Raw genomic sequence first — 15,570 nt, 5'->3', positions numbered from 1 at the left:
AGTGCTTTTAGATTTGACATCTCTTACTTTCAGAAATTAGCACACAGACACCGCTGGTGAGATCACTCGTCTTGAGAGGTTACAAACACAACATGGTAAGGCAGACAGAAATAAAATAAAACCTCATAACTTACACGAGCTAACAACTATCTGCACTATTCAAATACTGTAGCCTTATTAGCTTTCTTCAGAAGAGGCACTGACTGATACTGTAATCCTCAAGTGTTTCCCCACTAAGCTTATGGCCTGCTATGAATGTGCTAAAGGGACTCAAGATATATTCTAGGTCGAATGATCTGTCTTGCATTTTCTACTAAGCCTTTGGTTTAAGTCTGACAAATTATTGTTTCTTTTCTTTTCAGTGGAAGAGCTTTCCTACTTAAAATAAGTATCTAGTTTCTTCTTTCAAGAGGAAGAGAGTTTGGGATAGAGTTGCCCCTGCCTTTCACAGAACCACAGAATGGTTGAGGTTGGAAGGCACCTCTGGAGGTCATCTGGTCCAACACCCCTACTCAAGCAGGGCCACCTAGAGTCAGCTGCCCAGGACTGTGTCCAGACAGCTTTTGAATATCTCCAAGGATGGAGATTCCACAACATCCCTGGGCAACACATTCCTGTGCTCAGTCACCCTCACAGTAAAAAGCATTTCCTGATGGACCCTCCTGCATTCCTGTTTGTAGCCACTGGACTAACCTTTATCTGTCTGCAGTTCCTACATCCTCAGAAGTACCCTGTTCATTTTGACGGAAAGATGGGCTTTGCAGCTTTTTGCCAATTTTGGTTAGGTTTGAAGATTTCTTTCCAGGGATTTTGACCTCCTTTTATAAAGATTTACCCAGCATTCTGAGCTGTGTCTCTATGTTAGCAGTTGTTACAGTTTTGTAAAGTGCAACAGGGTAAATTTTCAAAAGTCTAAGTCGGGTAAACTGTTGAGTTATCACTCTGGTTCAATCAGCCCTTTATCTTAAGGATCTTAGGATGTCCCAGCTGGCAGAACTTGTAAAAGGAAGTACAGCTGCAAGTAACCTATGAAACAGAGGGTCAATTAGCAGCTAGAAAAGTGAGGTCAAGAAATTGATTCTCAAGGTTGAAGTTGTTTTCCTAACTGCATCTTCATGACCCAATGCTGATAGGCAGACTATGAGGAAGCAGGGATGGCTGTGGTGACAAGAGGAATTCAGCTTATGCAGCCTACTGATGGGACAAAGCTGTGTAATTCCATAACTCTTCCAGATCCCTTGGCTGTGGCTTTCTGCTGAGATTGTTCCCTAAGCCAAATGGGTGTTGTACATGTAGCTAACACAGAAAGAGCTCTCTGGATCTAGAACATGTCTATCTAAGAATCCCTTCAGAGAAGTGTCTTAGCCAACAGTCACACACAAAGCAGTATAGTTTAGAGGAATGCACCAGGGTGATGCACTAAATGATTTGGACTGGCTAAATGTCTAATCCTGCCTTATTGGATGTTGGAGAGATCTGTAAAGGTGTACCCTGCAAGGACAGCATGTGGCTGCAAAACAAGAACCACATAGTCACTTGCAGACTCAGTCAGTAGGTGTAGTAGTACAGCTGACAAGCTGTTAAGAAGTGTGAAGCACACTGCTGGAGTTTATCAATAAAAGTCTACGGGACCGCACTGTGTGGTGGTGTGTGCACATGTACATACACCTGGATTTGCTTCCCAGAGACTAAAATAGCACAGAATGTCAATTCAAACAGTATAAAAATGACCTCTGTAATGCTACCAAAGTGAATGCCCTTTGGGAATGACTCATAACTGCTAATCACTCAAATTGAAGTAATCTAAAAGTTATCCAAGCACTAGGTTCAGTTACTTCTTAGAACTGCCTACCACAACAGCAGAGGGAGTGATTATGTATATTTTACTCATTTACACTGATCACTTCCTTCTTTCTGGAGACATATAGGTTACATGCTTTCTGATCTACCTGGATGATGATTTTTACAAGACACTCCTCACTAAAACAGAGATATTACCAAAATGTCTTATTCATACAAACTGGCAATTTTCTTAAACACATATGAACACAAAACATGCTTCTGAGAAGCCTACAGCATCTCACTACTACAGCAAAACTATCTGAAACATGAAATAATGCCTTATCTTCTATTACAAAGAGACAGAACACACTGTTTTGACATCACATTAAATATAGCCTTCATAGCAGGAAGCCACACTAGATGATCAGCTAAACTTCTTGATCTTAAAAACTATAAATGAATAAAGAAGTTAATTAAAAATCAGTTAAAGAGAAGTTAAGTGTTTCATCAAGGCGTAGCTAAAATACTCCTGTTGGGCTCCTAGAAGACAATGAGTTTTAATTTCATTAGGGTCTGATTCTACACTAACTGGTGTCATCACAAGTTTCTCTACTGACTTAAATGTTGTCAGGAACAACCCCTTATCTTCAGTACATTCTCTTAAAATAGGCCAAAATACAGCAAAGCTCATATACTGGTTACACACCCTAACATCTCACTGGCTGGAACTGTATATTAATGAATTACATCTCCATAAAACATATGATAAAGGATGAGAAGTAAACAAGCTAGAAAAAGATAATGACATGTCTGCCCGTGAGTAATTTTTCCAATGATGTTCTTTCTTCATTTGAAGTTGCAATAGGACAAAGCAAAACTAAATATTCTAAACCACTGTCTGAAATTAAGCATTAGACCAAAAAGGAAGAAAAATGGATCAGAATCAGTGGGTTATTTTGTCTAAGAGCGCAGTTTCAGTGAATATCCAGTGACTTGGTCCTATGAGAAATAATAATCCCTAAGGCTTTTTACTTAGGGCTTGTTACATATGCATAATGAGCTGTAAGGGCTTAAATACCACTATGAAGCTCTTGCAGGCTTTTATGAGAATACACTATCACCTAGGCTTTTTTAAAAGCCTTCAAATATGCAGGTCCATTCATTATCTTCACTTAAAGTGAAATTGGCAGTGCCTTCGTCAAAGTGGGGGACTAACAGAAAAGTTACAGTCAATTTGTAAACAGGCAAGAGCTGTGTAAGTGTGTTCACAATAGACAGCTTTGCCGAGGTGCCCAAGTCCTGGGATTTCAATGCCTTTCCCTGCACCTTTCAATCTTTATAAAAATGTTCTATGGTAGTCAGCATGAAGGGCCCAAACACATCATGTTACAGTAGTGACACTACCATACTAGTGAGGAACACTGCACTGCCTTTTGTTTGTCTGCTTTTAGATAAAACCAGTTCTGGACTTCCAGCAGGCTGCTAAATGTAAGGAATTAAGTGCACAGTGTCATTTGCACAAAAAGGAGGGAATTCACAAGTGAAAAAAGTAGTAGGCTGTTTTAATTCCATAAGCACAGCAAATTTTCTTGTAGGTATCTGTGGCATGTGAAATACACATCAGATGTGAATTTTTAAAACCAGCAAAATCTAAAGTTGCTTTTTCTACACTTTATACAGATTTCCATGCCTTACTATTGCATAAAATCAAGCATTGTGGTGATATTTCAGACACCACTCCAAACATGACTCTCACTTGCAGTGCTTCAAAATCATTTACTGTTTGCTGAACACATGCACCTCAAATTCACATCACTGTAGCTAAAAATTTTAGCACCCTAAATGCCAGCAGGCAAAGGTGAGGAAAAGTGGAGTTTGCACTGCAAGTGATTTATCATTTGTAGCAGAGGGTAAAGGCAGTTCAGCTAGGTCAAAGCTTTCATACTATTGTAGCATGTTCTGTACGTGTAACTGTACACTCCATAAAGTACAGATCTGGATGCCAAGCTACTGTAGAGGCAGAATTTAAAGAATAGATGTAAGCACAATAGACCATTAGCAAACCTACCATTGTGTTGTGCTGAGAAGTGGGAGTCCTATGGCCACAGTTCTCTTGCGTCAGCAGAGAAACTGGCTGAAATTCCTCAGAGTGAGGCTTGTTGGGAAAACTCACATGCAAGGGAAGGTGAAAGGCTGGGAGCCCGTCACTCTCCTCTTCTCCCACTTTCTGTCTGCTTGTCACCATGGCTACCTCTCCATCTGCTTCCCCATACGGAGAGGCTGGTCGCTTGGAAGACATCCTGGAAGGAACAAAAGAGGAGAAAATAATGAAACCTCCAAATAAATCCTTAATGCCGTCATTGTGTGGTTAGGGGCCATTGTAACAGAAATGCCTTTTTTGTGCTAGCAGAGAGCAGGAAACCATCCAAATACCACTGCAAAGCATACACAATTGGGAACAATGGCCAAGCAGGTAGCAACAGAACAGTGGCTTGTTTGTTGTGAGAATAATACACTAATATAGCACTCTCTTGTATTCTGGCTTCTTAAACATGAAAATTCACCTGAGAAGGCTATGTATAAAGAAATGCAATTGCTTTAAAAAAATACCCATCTGTTTTTGCATTTGCAAGAGACTGTAAGAAGACAGAATGTCTCCTGATACAAGCTATTGTCAACTTAGCTTTTAAGGAATAATCCTCTGCACATATTTAACCCTAACTGATAAAAAATTAAGTAAAATAAAATACAATAAAATAACTTGCTAGCAAGCCAGAACGTCTGTGTTTATAAAACTTCATCCATATGAACAACAGTGTGTTATAGTCATGTTGCAAGAATCTTTTCCGGTTCACAGGTCTGGGATAGGTAAGCAATTAAACATTTGGACACTAATAATCCAAGCTTTCTGAAAACACAAATTCAGAGTTGCACTAAGTGAATGAAGATTTGCTACCAAGATACCCTATACTTCCTACCTATAGCCAGATCAGGAAAACACGCATGTAAATGTAGCTTACACCTGTATCTATATAAAAAAGGATACACAAGGAAATTAAGTAGAGTACATATTGTAAAAATCACACACAGATCTTGACTAAAAATTCAGGCCCATATTCTGAATTTTTGAGACTGCCTGATAACACTGTCCTGATAGCCCATGTGTATCTTCAACTTTTAGAAACTAAGACTGAAAGAATCCTTATGTCATTGGAAAATCCAGTTTTCATCCAAACCAGACACTACTGAAAATTTTAAAGGACAGTTTGATCCCAGAACACTTCCAGCTTGGTCTTCAAAATAGAGGGGTCCAGTGAAGTATTAAAATGCTGAAGACTTCTGGGATTAATTACAGCAACATTGTTCATGAAAATCAGGGTGTATGCATGGATGGCATAACGGGCCACTGTGCTAAGCAGGGGCATCTGTAAGAGAGTGGAATGACAAATAAGAAAATCTATAGGCATAGTCAAAAGAATAAAAAAAGAGGAATATTTCATGGAAAATAGGAACTTATGAACAAGGAAACTGAAGACTATTGTATGTACAAGTTGAAAAGACAGGCTGAAGTAATACTGCTCCTCCTCAAAAATCTAGTATTTCTGATTCTAATTACCCCATTTTGATTTTCCACTTCACAGTTGAAGGACTGCATTTCAAAAGCCCGGCAGCCTCTTGAACCATGTGTGGGGCTGCTGTGAGGTGGAGCATGTCCATACGATTTGGCATATTGAGCACGAAATGGTTCTTAGCAGCAGTCAACTGGGTCTGAAAACAAACAGTGACTTAAAACAGCCCTTTGTTAGGACTTATTTTGTTTCTAATGATCTCATTTTGAGCTTTGCCTCCTGAGCCAAGTTAGATTATATTTTAAAAAACAACAACAAAAAAATCCCTAACAGAACATACACTCAGCTGCACATCGCTTGTTCTGAACACCACCTATTGCCTGTACATAGAGAAGCAATCTGTATTTTCTATTAATGTTTGACTTAGTCCAACAGACTAACACTTCATACATCCTACCTGAATTCTGTCTTTTAGGCTTTCCCACCTACGTGTCTGCAGTGAAGCATATGTATGAAGACAGAGATCACCAGATAGACTCTTACTGGCAGTTTTCTAGTAGCCCACTGAATTCAGTATTTTACAGCTACATTTGACATGACAGATCCCAAGCTTTTCTTCTGCAGGCACCATGCAACTCCCTCCTGAAGTTAATGTGAATTATTCATATTCTGCATTGCACTGCATCAAGATACACATTTTCTATCGATTTTGCGTGTAACATTTTGGTTACTCAGTTCAATGCTGCCTTAATAGAAGCTTGTGTTTTTTACAAAATCTCGCTTTCTGAAAATCAGCACAAAGCAGTTGTCTCAATTTTGGCAAACAAAAAGAGAGGGATATAAAATCATTAGTCAATTATTCCACAGTAATGTTCTATACTTAGGACACTTCTATTCGGTAAGATCACAGAAAATATTTAAACGATCTACAAAAATCTCCACTACAATTCATTTTGACAAACAACATATAGAGACGGTGCCTTGCTTTATATTGATTTGTATTATATATACTATATACCCTAACTGTGTTTAAAACTCCTACTCCTGTTAACCCAGATTCTGTGACATTGCTTCACAAGGAGAGTTTGACTATCATGTTGAAATAAAGCTCTTCCACTAACTTTATAAATGAATATACAGTTTCCTCTACTATGTTCGGTTAGCACACTGCCACATTGCAAATCATCACTACCTTCTGCTTGTCACTGTTCCCAACAGAGGCAATACCATTTTCTGTGGGGAACTTTATTTATAAAGTTGACCACCTCCATGCACTAGCAATAAAGGAGATTATTATAGTTCCGATCTAAAACAAAAATCTATGGGTTGGACCGTAGGCCAATCTACAGTGATACTAGAATGGGAAGATGAAACTTTTTCCTTCCTCATGCAGCTCTTAAAAGATTCAGTTTAAATTAAAAGACACATACCCATCACAATGCTAGAAGGCTAACAAAGTGCTAAAATGTCTAAGTCAGTGAAGTTAAGGATCTACTCTGCATTACTTTTCCAAGTGACTACAACACTCAACAAAATGGATTCACAACCCTAAATAAGGGTCACACAGCTCAGGTGATGACTGCAATTTGTTTTCAGGTAGTTCTGTTCATAGCCAGTAGGCATAATCCGGCCTTTCAGAAATCTCATTGTCCCCTCTAACATCAACCACAAACATCGGAGTTTTGCAGAAATTACTTACTCCTTATGAACATCTAGGAAATTTCCACAAGAAAATTGAAGATTTAAGTAACTAAATAAATCTATATCTACTTATGGAAAAGTCTTCCAAAAGGACAATAACTACCAAAGCCTATAGCAGCACAGGATCACACCTCTGATAGGTTCATGAGCAGAAAACAACATCATACAATGTAAATTCATTCACAGATGGTCTTTCATTATTTCTACAGCTCTGTTGGTTCCTCTTCTGAATTTGAAATGCTCCCACACCATGTATCCTTGAATTATCTTTTCATACATCTTCATTTTCCTGCTGAGCTAATACTAGGTCTTAACAGATTCTGTATCCAAGATGCAACTGGAGTTCCCATTATAAACAATAAGGAAAGAGAAACAGCTAATTTCTAAGAAACAACATTACCTGAAACTGAGCTTTTTTTAAACAGCTATAGGTCTAATGATGGACTGGAATTATCCCACCTTAACGAAGGACTGAAAATATCCTGGAACTACCCTCAATAACAACATGACAGTTTACCACTTACATGACTTGAAGATCTTTTCCTCTAACTAGTTTAAACTCAAGGGTTTTCAGTTATACCTCTGAAAGGTTTCAGTTTAACCTCTGAAAGAAGGTTTACAATGAGAGGGGAAACGTCAATTTCCTGAAACATCAATTTATGGATAGGATTAAAAAAACAAAAAAAAACCCAACAAAAACCCCAAGATATAAAACTCTCAGGAAAGTAGCAGTACAGTGGACCAGATTCTGAATCTCAAAGGGTGTCTCCGCAGATGAAATCTGCTGCAACTTAAGACTTGCAAGAAGAGTTGCATTTTGAAATGTCATTAATCATTTCTACTGAATATAAATAATAGACATTTTTAAGACAACCTAAATCTGCAAAATTCTGACACAGTGGGACACAGTCAGTACTCAGCCCACTGCAGAGACACATCAGAGTTATGAAATGTATCCCCATACTTGATTTTTATCAGTGGTTAGGATGGAATTGAAGATTTAGTTCTGGTGAGGAACTCAAATACGACCTTGTTTCTTGTAAAGGGACTCTTTTTTCTCTTTTTTGGAAAGGCTTCTTAATATGCAGAAATTGCAGTAAAAAAATGTCTTTTGTTAAATTTTCATTAAATAAACGCTTTTCCTGGTAGCAAGAATGTTTTTTTTCAGGGAACTAAAATCTCACTCTTAACTCACTCATCCCACAAATATTTGAAGTGATCCATCTTACAATAGCTTCTCTACGTATTTCTTTACTCCCCTTCAATTTACAACAGACTCTTTGTAGGCTTAAACTGATACCCTGTGTCTATTGATCTCAGTGTTTTTGGACTGACTTCAGCATCGCTAGATTTTCCCACTGGGAAGAGTAAGAGCTACACTGCATCCACATGAATTGTTTTCTCATGTCATCAACAAATATTAGTTCCATCCAAATAATTTCAGGGTACCAAATAACATTATTTTGTTCGTTGGGGTTTTTTCCTCCTTGAGTTCAGTGCCTCACAAAAGTGATATTTCCACAGCGCTCTTTTTAAAAAAAAAGGTATTATTTTTAACAGAACCTCATTTAAGTGTTCCCACTACCATTTGTTCATTGATTCTGGTTCATTTCATACATGATTGTATACGCAAAGTAAATCTAAAATGGTATCCATTATTCAAGGAGATAGTGCCCTCTAGCACACAACCAGCATCCATCTCCATCTGATTGCTCATGCCATAACATTTCATAAATTTTATGTCATAAAACTCTGATCTTGTTACATTAAGCAAAATACCTCAGAAGCATTTCAGATACCCACAAAAGCTCTTGGAGAAATGGTTTATCCATGTCTTCAAAAGTGACAAACACAGATGTGTCAGGAGAAAAAGATATGAGGCCATAAATCTTAACTTGTTGGGAGTTAATTAAGGGATTCATCAATCATTACACAGCTCGCCCCATATATATACAGGCAAAATCCCATCAGCTGCCACAACCCACAGCAATCTACAGGTTAAAAACTTCCAAAGTCCCTCTGTGTTCTGACTATTTATAAATGACTTTGTATAATCTAGCATTAAGACCTGTAATTATAAAACAGCATTAAAACAGGCCTGCATAGTTATGGATAATTATAGTTGGTACACTTTTTAAAGAAATAAAAAGCTTTTCTATTCAAACACAGGCTTTGCCTTTTTGACAGCTCCAAGTCCACAGGATGTAGAAAGATGATTTAAATTGTATGTCAAAATTTTGACTGTGCAAGACTTTCTTTTTTTTTCCCCTTATCAAGAGAGGCATTGTTGTTTTCTCACCATAACTAGGCGTGACAGCGCCTGACTGGAGTCGCATAGCCAGTTTCTGAATCGGCATGAAAATGTTCACCTCGAGTTTCTCTGGCAGCTATAAACTAAGTCTTTCTCATGGGTACGGTTTAAATCACTCAGCCTTGTGCATCGGAGACAGGCACGGGGCTGCATTCTGAAGAGATGCACAAGGACAAGACAAGCAGATCTGATCCTCCAGCAGCAGTGTGGAGGGTCACTCCAGCTACCAACAGCACCAGGAACATACTCGCTAACATGGCCTGATTCCAAACCAAATGCTATATGCTAAACCAGTCACAGGAAATTCAATGGGATTCAAACTGACTCCCCTGATCTGCAGGGATACCTGCCTCTAATTAAAGTACATGTTGGAAATCCACAGAGTCCACGTTTCCAGAGGAAATACTTATGATTACAGACAGCAGCAGTATTACATATAGCTAATGTGTAAGCATACACACACACACACACAAATATAGATGCACAAACACAAACATCCAAAATGTCAGCAATACATCTGCCTCATCTCTGAACACATTTAGAACTAATAAAACTGTTCATATTCCCAGGTTTACTGAAGCTATGATCTATAGACAGCCTAAGCAAAAGGTCCAAGTTAATACTAATGACTGTCTCCATTCCATTCTGGCCCCAAATTCACTCATTATTTATGCACACTGAATAACTAGTACCTTTAAAAAAATCCAACTCTGCTCGTTTTGACAGGATTACTTGTGTAATAAGTATTACTCAACATGAGTAAGGGTGGCAGACTCCTACACTCTGTCCCACTGGGAACTGCAAACCCAACTTGTTTCTACACATACCACTAAAAACAGACTTCACTTGGCAATATCTTTGAGTCATTTACAGCCTGGTTTAGAATTCTTTACTGAATTAATTTTACAATTAAAAAAAAAAAGAAGAAAAGAAAAAAGAAGCAAACATCTCTAATCTGCTAATCAATAAAAAAATGTGCACGAAACATGCTCTCATCTGTCACTCACACCAAGACAGAATAATCTGTTAATTATTACTTTCTAAGACCGTATCAATCAGCCATCTTTTAAAATGCACATATGTTACAAGTAAGTTGAGTTATTTGAAAAGGGTTTTGGTGAACAAGTCACTTCTGTTAATACAAAACAAGATCTTCATGGCTCAACCTGTGTAATGTTTCTGTGCAGTTGTCTATTACTATAGCTGTCACAAGTAAACCTGTGGTTAAGGCTACCAAGTAATTTCCATTTCACCCAACTCACTTTTTCCCTTTTACTTGACACATTTCCTCTGTGTATGGGGTAACTTTAACAATTTTCTTTAGTCCACCAGTTTAGAAGACTCCGAATATAAAACGGGCAAGGAATATGCTATTCTCTACCTACTTTAAAGTTTGCATTTTAAAATGTAGTAAAGTACCAGCAGCTTGGCTGAAAACGGTATTCCACATATTGTGGGTTTTTTGAGAAAAGGTACTGTTCAAAATCCCAGTGGTAAATGGTTTAATTTTGACAAGTTTTGAAACCCACAAATAAGAAAGTTGTTACAAATATAGTTCAAAAAACTTAAAAATTTGATAAAGTTTTTATTTTTTTATTAGAAAAATGAAAAAAATACTTGCTGTAAACTCTATGCTCTCAACTAAAACTTCTCATCTCAATTTTCTTGCATTTAGAAGGAATCCATGCATGAAAAAACAGTGTAAAAATCAAGTCTAGGAAAAATACATTGTGACCAGAAGTTCATACTGAATGGTCCCAACGTGCATTATGCAAAGATTTTCATTGACCTTTTGAAGCAGGTAACTGAGAAAGACTCTTTGTGCATGCCTAAATTGTTTAGTGAAATACTCTAGTCTGAAACAAACCAACCTTCAACCAAAACAGAATTTTTAAGGTGATGAAGGAAATTCTGTCAATATACTATATTCTATTACTCCAAAGACTATCAGCCAATTCTTCTGTAGATCTCCTACATGTCTTTGCATTATTGTTCCTGTTTTGTTCAGCAACTAGCAGGTGTTAAGCAGGAATGTTCAGTGATTTACCCAGAGACACACATTCAAGATCAGCTTTAGCATGAGAACCTGTATCCTGTTTTTGTTTGGTACCTATCAACTTCATAAGCCTTTTTTTTTTTTCCCACTAGTCAGTATGTCAGCTAAAGGAGCCAAAAATCTAACAGCACGTTTACAAACCAGAAACTATAGGATCAGGTTTTACTTCCGCTGAAAAGCATGCTTCTAAAAAAAAAAATTTTAAAAAAAAAAAAATCAAACTTCAAAACCTGGATTTTTTGAGAACTGCTCAAAACTAGAAGAGGAAAATAGTGAAAATGTTGTTAACGCTACAGGCAACATACAATTGTAATGGTGCAGTGTCAAAGAGATGAGCATCTATCAGCACAAACTTTGAAACAGCAGGATGCAGTCATTGTTGATGTTTCAAGTAAACTGAGCCTGATCACTGGCTTCTTTCATGCAAAAGACTCTGCTTGGATGATTCTGAATTAAATCCACAAGCACATTTATTTTCCAGTGCATCCTCAAATTAACTCTGGCTTCGTTACACCCTGCCCCAACCTTTTAGAAATGTACCTCCCCCAACTCTTCAACTTCCCATACATCTTGCTTCTTAACTTTTTATTATTATTTTACATTTTTCCTCATGTCATAGCAGAATAGCTTTTTGATTTTATTTTCATGTAAAGTTTTAGTAACTGCTCACTGCTGAAAATATTATTGCAATCACTATGACATGAGGTAATCATCACTCGTCTGCCTGCTGAACTGCAAAGAGGAATCTAGTCAAATAATTAGAGATTTCAGGCCTTGAAATTTCACTGTACAACCTAATACTTGAAAATGACATAAAAGAAGTCAGTCAGTCTCCAGACGCTGAGTGGGAGAGCTGTGCTGCATGCTACAAGGAATCCATACATCACACACAGACATGCATACCTAATTTCCATTGACATTGAGTGAAATGAAGGCAAGGAGTTGAAAAAGCTTTAAAATTATGACAATTATGAATGACTTACATATCACAAAGAAATATGATGAAGCACGGGCTCATTCTGAAAAAAGTTAGCTAATATTAAAACTTTTGCAATTTAGGGAGCTTATTCTTGGTCACTCATACTCTTTCTTTGTCTAATGAAACTGACATAAAATTTTCTTCAAGCATTACTAAATGATGAATTACTTTCAGTAGAATCAACATTATTAATATGAATTCCCTCCCAAAAGACACCCAGATTTCAGTACAAGAAGCCATTCTTTTGATTGAGATCTTGGTAAAATATGACACAGCTTTTCCCACTCTTCCATCATGTCATGGCTCAGTAATGGGAGTGCCAAAGAAACAGCCACTGAGCTTTAAGCCCCCTCTCCTTTTCCTTCTCTTTCCTTACTTACATTTCAAACTCAACAAATGGAAATTTTTTTTTTCCAAACAACAACAAGATTCCCTTACCAGAATTTGTGTATAGTCACAAACAAGCCAGAAACAAGGAAATAAAAACAGTCTCTGTTTCTCCCCACTTCACTCTGAATTTCCCTATTGGTAAAATCAGAATACTAGATTTATATTGCATATATGTTTGCTTCTAATAAATGTACACATAATTGCACTTATGAAATAATTTTCAATATATGCACTAATGTTTATGCCTCTGAACTTACAGTATCATTGTACCATTATTATAGAAATTCTTGCTCTGATCATCACTTGCATATGCATTATCATCATGTCTATCACTTTATAAAAAAATGCAAATAAACACAGGAATACATAAGCACATACACTGACAAGTGTATGTACTACATGCTTCCTGGTAAAACAGATCAGGCTAGTGAAGTATGTATGCATATCCATTCATAGCTTGAGCTTGCATCGCTGAAATATTTGGCCTCTAAATAACTTTAGTGGAAGTAGAATTGGGTCCTCAGAGAACTTGTGTGTGCCTTTAAGAATTACATGTACAGTGAAACATTTTTTCTGTGTGCATATGTGTAAAAAAAAAATATACTCAGGCAGAGCAATGTCTCTAACAGATGTAAACATATTCTTTCCAACAGGTTAATTCCAGCTGTCTAGAATTTTTATTATTTTTTTGTTCACATGAATATGTGTGCTCCCCCACTTTTGGAGGGTTTAGACATGACAGGTGCATTCTTGGACCAAGAACAAATAATCCTGGAGAGCCCAAGAAAGAAAAAGCAAGCAGAATTTGAAAATAAAATTACATGGGATAAATACATTATTGCCTTTCTATTATGTAAAAAAAAAAAAAAACACAAAAAATTTTGAACATTGATGTCTATGCAATTTGAGGTAGAATTTTTAAAGCTGAAAAGAAATTGTTCCAAAGCCCAGATGTTGCCTTTCAGAAACGAGTGAAAATTGTTGCCTCTGAAAATTACTCTGAAATACAAATAGAGTAAAACAAAAATTGTTTAAATAAAAATAGTTATTCAGACATTCTGACATTCCTAAAGAAAAGACGTTTTTCACGTGTTTAGGCAGCTTTGCACTCCTGTCTCCTTCAGATTCTGCAGAGTCATGTCATCTCTATTACAACAGATGATTGCATGAGAGATAAAATAGAAAAGGCTTTCAGTACGATGTGAGGGCTCCTGCATCACTCACTGTTCATATTGTACTGTGAAGTCTTCTTCAGTTGTCTTGTGAAAGGTTAACATTTGTTGTATTGTTTTCACAGTTTTTATTCATAAAACCATAAAAATTAAAAATCTACACTAATAAATGTGTGGTGTGTAATCACCCATCATAGCACATGTCCATTCACTCACAGTAATATCTGTACTGGCCACTCTCGCGTAATTTTCCGATTTCTGAACATTCAGTTCAAGTTTAAAGCACTACTGAACACTTCCTAAACTGTTGCTTGCACATACTAACATGCTTTCTCATCGCTGTAACAGCGTATGTAGGTAACTGGATTGACTTCAGCTCACCACTACCTAAAAGCTGATTTTTTGCTTTATCTGATTCAAGAAATGCCTGTCAAATTTCAAGAGAAAGAAAGAACAATCATAAACAGGTCATAATTACCCATCTTAACAAACATTAACCCTAGATACCGCTCAAGCTGTTAGCTAAGAAAAATATATCTATTAGTCATATAACACAAAAATACCTTTGAACAAATAAACGCATATTGGTATGTGAAATAAAAACAAATCCACAAATAAGAAAATTATATACTGTTCTAAACAGACAACATACCTTAGGGGCCATAAGGAGTCTCAAATTTTACTTTAGAAAGGCTGAAGTGGCAGGCACTGAAACACTGTTGCCAAAAGACATCCACTTGAAAATTCATCTTTAGAAGTTGGGGGGTGCAGTGGAAAGGAGGAGAAAAAAAAAAACAAAAACAAAAACAACAAACCAGTATCCTTCCCTCCAGGGGAACTCTGAGGACATGTGCCATTCACCCTTCCACAGGTATTTTGTCTACCTTCACGTCTGTTGTTCAGCAGTGATTCCCATCCAGCTCCACAAAGACACAGCTGTATAAACTAATGCTGTCAAAGAACACAGTTAAGGGATGGATAAAACAGGGAGACGGTGTCTAACACACTGACCACTGACTGAGCTTGCAAGGATAAAGAAGCCTTGATGGAGAGAAGTAATCATCCATTGCTGTTTATTTTACCTCCTCCACCACATACTGAAACCTTTTTTGTTTTTTCCATTACCAAAACCATCCCCCACTGAGAGGGCTTTGTGATCTAAAAGGTGCAGAGCCCCTCTTTCTCAGCACTGGTACGTTTATGTAGACAGATTCACTCAAACACATCTTAAAATAAACATTTGGCTCTTCTTCTACATCACACTGTCCACACAGTGCCTTCAAACATACTTAGAAAAAAAAATCACCATTAACATGCCTATGAACTGTTTCTACTGAGATGTATTAAAACAATTTAGTAGTCTAAGGCACATATTGTCATGGAGGTCCAACTTCAGATGAGAGCTATAGTCTGAAAAAAATAAATACACATTACAGTAAAGTAAACCTGGTTGCTATTGCCATAACAAGTGGTATAATAATTTTATTGAAAAGACTTCTTCCATCAAAATCCTTCTCCCCTCTGGATATACACCTAATTATATTATAAGTAAATCTGAATCCAGATGTTCAGATGTAAAATGCATGTCAAGAGTATTAAGAGGAAAATGA

The 15,570-nt window shown here is 37.1% G+C and overlaps 1 protein-coding gene across 7 annotated transcripts in view; it reads right to left on the bottom strand.

Annotated features, from left to right (window-relative positions):
- Positions 1 to 15,570, bottom strand: part of SOX5 (SRY-box transcription factor 5) — a 295,645-nt gene that overhangs the window by 253,942 nt on the left and 26,133 nt on the right. For 5 of the 7 annotated variants that reach the window (XM_074902275.1, XM_074902274.1, XM_074902276.1 and 2 more), the window contains one exon: positions 3,851 to 4,082. In XM_074902275.1, coding sequence (XP_074758376.1) covers positions 3,851 to 4,082 — 232 coding nt within the window. Of the gene's footprint in view, positions 1 to 3,850; positions 4,083 to 15,570 lie in introns of those variants that run through there. The other 2 variants (XM_074902277.1, XM_074902279.1) reach the window with 1 other exon arrangement.

The sequence above is a fragment of the Athene noctua genome, chromosome 3 (genome assembly GCF_965140245.1).
Source record: "Athene noctua chromosome 3, bAthNoc1.hap1.1, whole genome shotgun sequence".
In the NCBI taxonomy this organism is placed as follows: Eukaryota; Metazoa; Chordata; class Aves; order Strigiformes; family Strigidae; genus Athene; species Athene noctua.
The sequence above is the reverse complement of the archived record's forward strand: the minus strand, read 5'-3'. Positions and strand labels throughout refer to the sequence as shown.